This window comes from Chenopodium quinoa, unplaced genomic scaffold (genome assembly GCF_001683475.1).
Source record: "Chenopodium quinoa cultivar QQ74 unplaced genomic scaffold, ASM168347v1, whole genome shotgun sequence".
Taxonomy (NCBI): domain Eukaryota; kingdom Viridiplantae; phylum Streptophyta; class Magnoliopsida; order Caryophyllales; family Amaranthaceae; genus Chenopodium; species Chenopodium quinoa.
This window is the reverse complement of record NW_018742577.1, coordinates 63,009-73,425: the sequence shown is the minus strand read 5'-3', so window position 1 is coordinate 73,425 and position 10,417 is coordinate 63,009. Positions and strand designations below refer to the sequence as shown.

Sequence of the window (10,417 nt, the reverse complement as noted above, 5' to 3'; positions counted from 1 at the left end):
ATCCTACTAGACTTAAAATAGGTTTTATAATTTAATAAAATAAGAAATAAACGGTAAGTTTTACAAAATATAACTTATAAAATCACAAATTATATGGGTATTACAGCAGTGGATTTGTCGGTAGTACTTAGGTGGTAGTTGAGGAGAGGAGAGAGATGTAAGGAAATTGCAACAAAAAAACAAAAAAAATTACTTGTAAAATAAGTTGTAGGTCACAAGGACCGTTAAAAGAAAATGGGGGTTAAAGGTGATATTATTTTGAAATAAATTGAATGTGGAATTGTTTTTGGAAGATAGCTTGAGTAAAAGTGGGATTATTTATTTCCTCTTTTCCGATGTTAAAAGCGTTCTAAGAACTTTTATGCGTAATGTAGACCCTATCATTACGTCATGTCATCTAACTCAACTCCTCATTATGTCACGTCACCATCTCAACTCCTCATTATGTCATGTTTGTCAGTGACATTTGGTAAATTTTGAAAAACCCGATGACATTTGATGAATTTTTTAAAGTACTCAATGACATTTGGTAAAATAGTCGAAAAATTTTTGATTTTATTTTTTTTTGTTAACTTTTGTACCAATCACGTGGTGCCATGTGTACAAATAATTCCAAGTCATAAATGTTAACTTGTTTAACCGGTTTCAAGTCATTAGGACTGTTTAGTGAAATATAAAATAGAGGTTATTTAAAAATAATAAAAAACTAGATGAAGCCCGGCGATGCACGATTTGTGTATATATATAGGTTTCTAAAAAAAAATGTCCGAAAATTGACTTCAAAGATAAACGGGGTGATTTGTGTAAAAAGAGGAGAAGAAAAGTAGAGAATTGGTGTGAATAAGCTAAGTGGGAAGAATTAAGGGTCTATTTATAGTGTTGAGGGTGTATAAAGGATAGAGCTTAAGGTGGAATGAGATTAGAATAAGAACATGATGATAAGTTTAAGTTTGTTGAATGAATTTGAGTAACATTTGGTCTATATTAGTAGGTTGGTTAAAAGATAAGAAAAATTAAATGGATGCACATATGGTTGGGAGAAGGAAGATAAGAACAAAATGAGATAGAGAATTAGAGGTTAAGTTAAATAATTATTAACAAACTAAGGTGATAAAATCATTCTTAAAAACATGATAACTCACGTTCAAATTTTTTTTTTTTAAAAAAAAAAAATAATAACGAAAATCGTATTTAATTGGCTACCACTATATATATATATATAATTGTATGTGTGTGTGTTAAAATTTGTTATATAATTAGATAAAATTGCTGATATTAAAGGATAAAATTTTATATTTAATTAATTTAAATTGGAAAATCTCATTTGCCAATTTTGCTTACGTGTCATTCAAATTATTTATTCTAAAAGAAATTAATAATCTCGTATTTAATTGGCTACTACTAAAATTTATTATCCTCCCGTGCGATGCACAGTTTGTTTGAATTTTTTAAAATAATTTATTTATATATATGTGTGTGTGTATGTGCTAAAATTTGTTATATATTAAGATAAAACTCTTGGTATCAAAAGATAATATTTTATATTTAATTAATTTAAACTGGATAATCTCATTTGCCAATTTTGGTTACGTGTCATTTAAATTATTTAATTCTAAAAGAAATTAATAATCTCGTATTTAATTGGCTACCACTAAATTTTATTATCATACGTGGCTCTCTAAAAACTCTGGAAAAAACTCCCCTTTATGTGTGTGTGTGTATGTATATGTGTGTGTGTGTGTGTAGAGAGAGAGAGAGATTGAAATCATTTTGGACGAATAAAGCAAAGTTAATATTATTCTAGTCATTTTTCTTATATTTTAACTTTTCACACAAATTAATACTTCTGGTTTTTTGTTTGACAATTATATTTGCCGAGACGCTACTTTGATCATTAATATATTTAATTATGTATTAGTGTAAATTGTACAAAATTATATTATGAAACTAAATATTATGACAAATCTAATAATATACCATCTCCGTTAACTTTTAGTTCCAACTTTCAAATATTTTATATTTCATAGATAATACCCAAGTTGCAACTAAAAGTTAACGGAACTAATATAATATTCCCCCCGTTCCCCATTGATAGTCACTTTTGCCATTTTTGGTGACCCCAAAATGTTAGTTACATTTGTTTTTTTCTACCAAAATTTTCTCCCATTTGCAAAAGTATTTGTGCAAATTTAACTTTTTCATGTAAATTTTACTTTCCCAATGTACTTTAATTACTTTCTCTCTCTACTTTTTTCCATACCTAATGTAAATTTAATTTTTCAATGTACTTTTGCTAATTTTTATTTATGTTTATTAATTCCCGTGATTTTCTATCAAAAGTGACTATCAATGGGGGACGGATGGAGTAACATTTACGTAGTATTTATCTTTTATAGGTGAAAAAGTAAAGTCAACCATTAAATAGTGCAATTGTCAATGCATTTAAAAAAAAAGAAGGAAGTATTATACTACAATAAAATGACGACACGTGTCACAGTAACCTATCTATTAACTATTACTAAAACAAAAGTTGCTGACATTACCATTGTCCACGTGTCGCTTTCTCAATAAAAAAATTTCCGCCTAAATGCAATGATGATGCCATTTTTTTAAAGCTATTATATTTAACATTTTTGAAATTTAAATATTGAAAGCTTCTACATTACAACTAAAATCTATCAATTTATACTAGGAAACTAGTTTTGTACCCGTGCGATGCCCGAGATGTTTATTGAATTTTAAAATAATTTTTTAATATATATGTCAAATTTTAAAACATATCATTGATACAAAATTAGTTAAGATTTGATGTGTTTTTGTGACGATTTAATCAATGTAGTAGGCATGTAATGACTAACAATAATAATAGTGGTGAAAAATATTTCTTGACCCGTAACTTGAAATAATGATCCTGTGTGAAATGACTCGTGACCCGACCTGATTGACGGGAATAACTAATGGATGTGATACATTTTGAACTGATTCCTTTGCTCCAAAAAAATATTATGATACAAAAAATAAATTTATATGATAATGTATGAGAGTTAAAATCTAATTATTTTTTGAATAAAATTATAATTCAATTTGTACCTATGAAATATTAGTACTTTATAAAAAATAAAACTCTAAATTAACAATTTTATCCTAACATTCTATCTAAATTTGATTGAAAATAAAATTCTAATAAATTGACTTTTTTATCCTACAAAATGAATTCTATATAACTCTATCTTATGTGGCTTGACACTTGGCGAAAAGTTGAAATGCCAAGTGTCGTTGTCTCGTCGCCTGGCTAAAAATTTAGCTTTATATATTAACTAGTTTTGTGCATGTGCGATGCCCGGATTGTTTATTAAATTTAAAGATATATTTTAATATATATGTCAAATTTTAAAACATATCATTGATACAAAATTAGTTAGGAATTGACGTGTTTTTGTGACGATTTAAACTTGTAGACATGTAATGACTAATAATAATAATATTGGTGAAAAATATTTTTTTGACCCTGTCTGAAATGACTCGTGACCCGACCTGATTGACAGGTCTACACCCAGTAATAAAATTATATTGTATTGTGAAATATATTATTTTAATTGATTAAAATATATTATAAACCATGGATGTGGTACGTTTTGAACTAATTCCTTCGCTCCAAAAAAATATATGATACAAAATATAAATTTATATGATACTTTATGAGAGTTATAATCTAATTATTTTTTGAATAAAATTATAATTCAATTTGTACATATGAAATATTGGTACTTTATCAAAAATAAAACTCTAAATTAATAATTTTATCCTAAATTTCTATCCAAATTTAATTAATAATAAAATTCTAAACTACCTTTTTTATCCTACAAATTTAATTCTATATAACTCTATCCTACGTGGCACGACACTTGGCGAAAAGTTGAAACGCCAAGTGTCGCTGTCTCATTGCTTGGCTAAAAGTTTAGCTTTATATATTAGTTATATGATTATATGATTGAATTTATTTTAAATAGCACACTAATAAATGACCTCCTCTATTCTATGAATTAAAATTAAAAAAAATGTAAAATTACAAAATATACGTAATTCTTATTTATATTTATGTATAATAACGATTTATTTTTAAAATATACAAATTAGAAATAGACTTTATATAAACCGTGCATTGCACATTTTCTAACCTGGTATAACCGTAGAACCAATAAAAACAACGAAGTGTAATACGAGTTCAGTATCCAAAAAAAAAAAAAACCTTTCCAAAAGGATATTGGAGTTTTTCACGTGCACCCCTCCCTGTCTCTTTCCTCCATTGAAGCGGCTACTCTGAATTCTCCGTTGAAGCGGCGTGTGAGCTTTCTCTCCTCCATTGAAGCCTAGGTAAGATGTTTTTGTTAATCATCGAATATCAGTTTCAAAATCTAGTGTTAATGGTTGATTTAATTGAATTTAGGGTTCTTCTAGGGTGGATTGATTATGGAACTATTGGTTACATTTAATTACTGGAATGCTGGAATTTGCTATTCAAACTTTTAAGCGAGAAGAATTTAAATTGATAATTGAGTCAGATTTGATTGCTAATGTGTTGCAAAACCCTTGATGTTAGGATGGAGCTTTGAAAATGGATTTTTTCTCCCTGGGCTCAGGGCGGCCTCTCTTCCTGCCCTAGTTCAGGGACGGGCCTGCGTACTTACGGTACTCAGGTTCGTCTCTCTCTTGTTGCCTAGAACATCATTTTAGCTTTTGCGTCTGAATTATTTAATTGCTTTGAAATTAAAATTGTGCAAAACGTACTGGTGATTAACCCGTGATCTGAATCCAAATTCTTTGGTGATCACTTCGCTGATTTATGTTATGTTTGGGTGTTTGACTTCTAATACTTATTGATTATCCACTAAGGTCTATCTAGCTGGTCATAGATTCTATACATCTGTACTGATTTCTTTGGCTGAAACTCACCTAATTATACTAAAAATCATGGCATTGGTAAAACTTTCAAAGCTGGTGCAATGCTACCTCCAATAGTTACCTTAATTGTGACGCTGTTGGTTGAATGATGATCAGTCCTTGATAGAATCAAGGTGCATTTCTAACCTGCTCAATGCTGTATGTGGTATGAATTTAGACTAATTTACCTGAAGATTTTATTCCTCTCGATTATAGTTAGTTGAATAAGAGCTCAACCTCATTTTTTTTTTAATTTCTCTACTATGGAGTTTTTTAAAACAGAACTATAGCAAAGATCAGTGAAATACATGAATTGACCTTGTATTGGATCTGCAAAGATGCATCGGTTAGAGATGGATGTGTGAAAACAGCGTTAGAGATAAAATTCAAATTGATGGTATTTGAAGGAAGGTTAAAAATGCAAGTACAGTATTGAGGATAGGATAAGGTAGAACAAATAACTTCGGTTTTGAGCATGTGAAACGTCAACCAATAGAAGCATTGATATGAGAGAAATTGGATTCTAGATGAAGCCAAGGGAGGGCAAAGATGACTTGAATGGGGAGGGAGGTGCAAAATGACATGAAGCAGTTGGGATCAGTAGTGAATATAGGAAGATAATATTTGTCAATGGCCAATCTTATTCATGCATTAGACCCCATCCTATTGGGATTGAGGATGTGTTGTTGTTGGTGAAAATTAGTGTAATAGAATACAAATACCAGTTACATCAAGGCTCATGGAATGAGATCAACCAATTGCTTCCAGTGTCACTAAGAAACTCGATGGCTCTCTTTTCCCCAAATATTGTCAAATTGTAAGGGAATTTAATGAGCTTAAGTAGTTGAAGTCCCTTTGTATTGAGGAAAGAGGTCAATTTTAAGGGAATTTAATGAGCTTAAGTGGTTGAAGTCCCTTTGTATGACAATCCTCCTTGCTCAAAATTGGGTCACTGATGTAGTGCTCTAAAGTAGGAAAAGAGAAGGTCATCGGAGATCTTGATTAAGTGGTTGTATCGATTAATCTTCCACATAATTTAGAGCTAAAGCAAACATCCATGGAATATCATGAATGCCAAAATTTGTATGGATTTTCACTCATCTAGGAGATGAAGGCTGTAGTAGTGCTGTACATAAGGCTCACCAATAATCTCATCAGAAAAGCCTTTTCTTTACGTCATATTGAATTATTGCATAGTAGGCAAAAAGTATATTTCCAGAAGTCATTGTCCCAAGGGTGATATCTGATAAGAATAGGATATAGAATGCCGAGATAGTGGGAGTTGCAGTTACTTTTGCTCTCTCCCTGCTGAATCTTGTTCAGCTCTTCTTGAATGTATAAACTTAGTATGCTTCAACTAGCTCAACTAACAATCAAATCTTCTTATTCATGACATTTCAAGTTTTACTTTATTGTAGAAAGGTATCATTGAAAGCCTATGAGGATCGATTTGCCTTTTGAAATCCTTGTACACTTTACATCATGAAACTTGATAAACATAAGATCGGTTGAATACATATAAACAATTTCTCTGTTGACAATATTTTCAAACTTGACCATGAAATGATTGGTAAATGGTAATCATATAGGATATTTTTGAAGGTCATTTAATGATCCAAAATCCTACCTTGGATGTTGGTAAATGCAGAATAAGTGTAGCAATTTCATATCATCCAACCATGATTAACCCATGAGTAGACTGTATGAGGTGTTGGTTATTGCGTAATGTGGTTTAAGTTGATGTAAAAATGAGTTTTCTGTGTTATATGATTCCTTTATATATTTGTTTTTCCATCTAGCTGTGAACATTAAATAGACGTGCCCATAATTTGTACGTTTTTTCCCCTGTTACAGGTTAGCTATTGCTACCCTGCTTGCTGTTTTGGTGGGAACTTTGCGAGTTTGCTTAGAGGAATCAGTGAGTACCTTACTATTGATGATTTTCTTGGCTTCCTTTCAAGGGTTTTGCATAGTCTTCACTTGCTCTCTATATTTCATGTCACTTCACTAGGGAAGAAGCATCTATATTCTGGTACTGTTACTAAACTCTTGATATGTATTTTTATTTTTTGAAGACTAGAAGACCCTTTGTTTGAATGTCTAAGCTGATTTTATCATCAGGTGTTTAAGATGGCATTTTATTCAGAGGAACAAACTACTGAGGATTATCTCTTTAAGATAGTATTAGTGGGTGATTCTGCTGTTGGGAAGTCTAATTTGCTTGCAAGATTTGCTAGAGATGAGTTTTACCCAAATTCAAAGTCTACTATAGGCGTAGAGTTTCAAACGCAGAAGATGGAGATAAATGGAAAGGAAATCAAAGCTCAAATTTGGGACACTGCTGGTCAGGAGCGGTTCAGAGCTGTTACATCAGCATATTACAGAGGTGCAGTTGGGGCTCTTTTGGTGTATGATATCAGTAGACGCCAAACATTCAATAACATTAGCAGATGGCTCAATGAACTTCACAGTAAGCATATATATGGATTTACCTGATTATTGGTTGTGTTTGGTAATTATATCATAAAGCACCAATCCATGACATCAATGCCTACTTCTGTTCAATTATATTATCTCAATTCTCAATATGTTTGAAGGTAGATAGCATCTGTACTTAGAAGCATTTAATTGTGAGTTGATTATATGCTTTTGCTAATTGTGACATTTTGTTTAAAACTACATTGCTAAGATTGTCATCTTACAGCTCTGGCTTTCCTCCCCCCTCTCCCCCTCCTCTCTTTTCATGCTCTCTCTCTCTCTCTCTCTCTCTCTCTCTCTCTCTCTCTCTCTCTCTCTCTCTCTCTCTCTCTCTCTCTGTTTTTCTCTCTTGCCACTTCCTCTGTACAATAATATGTGAAGAAAGGAAATTGAAAATGACGGTAGTACTGTAAAAGTTTTAAACTGAAGCTTGTCCATAAAGATCTATCTAATCAATTTGAGCTGTTGATTAAAACCAAAAAGTGCCCTTCTTGGGTATCAACAGGTTATGTGATGAGTGCTAAGACTGTATTAGGTTCCCTTCCAATTAAATATTCTCTCGTTGAATTGATATATTATGATAATTGTTTTGCAGCGCATTCCGATATGAATGTGGTTACAATACTCGTAGGGAACAAATCGGATCTCAAAGATGCAAGAGAGGTGTCAACTGCTGAAGGGAAGGCTTTGGCAGAGGCACAAGGCCTGTTCTTCATTGAGACTTCTGCCTTAGATTCGTCCAATGTGGCTGCTGCTTTCCAGACCGTTGTTATAGAGATTTATAATATCTTAAGTCGTAAAGTTATGCAATCCCACGAGTTAAAGAAGAATGATTTATCGTCCTTGAGTAATGGCCGGACAGTCGTTCTGCAAGGAGACGAAAATACCACCGTGGAACAACCAAAAAAGGCTGGATGTTGCAGTTCTTAACTCGGAAATGTGATGCCTATGCTGTTGTCCTGATGCTTCTGGAAACTAAATCATTTGTGGTTATTTCATTCATTTATTACTGGATGCTATCATGAAAGTATGAAAGACTAATATTGTAAATTTATTCGTTGAAGATTAATAAAATTTCTAGTCTTTGTGGTGTAGGTTGCTGTATATTCATCTGTATTTTGCCTGCATGATTAAATTGCCTTATAGTGAAAATGTAATAATTACTCCGTATGTAGTCATGAAAAAGCAGACCAGTTTATCACAACGATGACATGGTTGTTCTTATCGACTTTAACTGGTGGCAAAGCCTTAACAAACAAAATTTCCTGCAGAATTACTGAACTATAAAATTTATGTAGATAAATGCACGAAAATTGTATTCTTGTAATGACACGTATATGTCACATGCATTGCTAGACCAAAGTAGGTTGCAAATGATGTAGCAAATTAATTAATGCCTTCAAAATTGAGTCTCTAAATGAACTCCGAAAATTAGAGTATCGACATTCCAAAATCCAATAACGGCTAAGTTACACTTAACCATAGTTGTCTTTTATTTTCATATAGACAGTTTAAATTTCCATGAATTTTCTTTTGGCCATCTTGTTCAGTTGACCTTAAAAATAAAAGGGAAAAGTCAAAATTCATGAAATTACAATTTCCCACAAAGAATTTATACTCACCCACCCTTGTCCAATCACAATTCCTATGATTGACAAATACAACCAAACATATTTGTGTAAATCTTAGGGATTTATTTTTGTAAATCTTAGTAATTTCTCATGTATTAGAAATCTTTAGAGTTTGTCCGGTATTCTAAACTAATATACTTAAGGTGGGTTTGATCGTGTGGATGAATTGTCAATGGAGGGATTGTACTTGTGGCTCTTGTTTTACTTTACGAAGACGCTCTAAAGATATAAGAAGTAATTTTAAAAGTAGATTATGTGTTGTGATTAGTATTTTGGATTATTTCGCATAGGAATTTTTTTCATCCATCAACCAATCGATAAGCAACCTATAATCTCCATAAGAAGTTATAATCCCATAGCAAGAAGTTATAATTCCATAGCAATTTTGTAAATTACCACCTAAAAAAAGTATCAATTTCTAAATAACCACCCGTTAAAATTTTTATTTTAAATTACCACCCACAAAATTAATTTTTTGCGCATATTACCACCTTTTTTAAAATTCCGGTGGAATTCAGATGTGTGGGGCCCACAGTTGTTATTTCCCTCCTAATTTTTTTTAATTTTTTGTCGATTTCACTATTGTAAGCTATTGAAGACTACTCCTCTCTCAACTCTCTCATTCAATTCTCTCTGCAAATCAACCTATCTCCATAATTTCTCACCCACTCTTCAAATTAGGATCCTAAATTGCTTATTAAAACCCTAAATTATTTTTTGTTCACAAATAAAGGTACTCCTGTCTAATTGGGATTTGCTTGAAGCTTGATTGCGAACTGAAAGTAATTGCAATCACAATTTTCCCAGAATTAGCAGCAATTCAATGACATAATACCAAAATTGAGTATTGTACATGAACCCTAATTATCTAAACATTCAATTTCCCCCATAAATTACAATAAGAACCCTTCTTTGCGAAGAAAATCAACCCTAATCAACTAATCAACCAGTTTTCCCCAATTTAAGTACAATAAGAACCCTAAATTTAAAGAATGAAAGACTTTACCTGATGTGAATTCACCTATGAAGTTTCTTGAGGACGCTTCTACAATTACAAGATGATATGCTTAGGGTGAATTTTGTGGATTTTGGGGAGAATTTGCAGTATTAATCGCAAATTAGGGTAGGAAATATGTTATATAGGAAAAAATCGGGGGGACTTCATTTGGGAAGCAAGAACGGGCCGTTATTAGCCATTAGGAAGGCCCCACACATCTGAATTCCACTAGATTTTTTAAAAAGGCGGTAATCTGCGTAAAAAATTAATTTAGTAGGTAGTAATTGAAAATAAAATTTTTAACGGGTGGTTATTTAGAAATTAATACTTTTTTTGGGTGGTAATTTACAAATTTTCCTTAAAAAAAAAA

General features: G+C 31.7%; 1 protein-coding gene across 2 annotated transcripts; it reads left to right on the top strand.

Annotated features, from left to right (window-relative positions):
- Positions 1-4,104: 4,104 nt before the first annotated feature.
- Positions 4,105-8,523, top strand: LOC110720809 (ras-related protein RABA5a-like). 2 transcript variants are annotated; one of them, XM_021899849.1, is made up of 5 exons: positions 4,105-4,374; positions 4,601-4,697; positions 6,796-6,973; positions 7,063-7,411; positions 8,015-8,523. In XM_021899849.1, exons 4-5 carry the CDS (start codon positions 7,072-7,074, stop codon positions 8,347-8,349), a joined length of 675 nt encoding a protein of 224 aa, XP_021755541.1. In that variant the 5' UTR covers positions 4,105-4,374; positions 4,601-4,697; positions 6,796-6,973; positions 7,063-7,071; the 3' UTR covers positions 8,350-8,523. The 2 variants fall into 2 exon arrangements, with proteins under 2 accessions (XP_021755541.1, XP_021755542.1); XM_021899850.1 differs by lacking the exon at positions 4,601-4,697.
- Positions 8,524-10,417: the final 1,894 nt, after the last annotated feature.

Excerpts from the sequence above, each read along its gene's own strand:
- LOC110720809 (XM_021899850.1), top strand. The coding sequence starts at position 7,072 with ATGGCATTTTATTCAGAGGAACAAACTACTGAGGATTATCTCTTTAAG. Across the intron at positions 7,412-8,014 it reads ATGGCTCAATGAACTTCACA|CGCATTCCGATATGAATGTG; the intron begins GTAAGCATATAT and ends ATTGTTTTGCAG.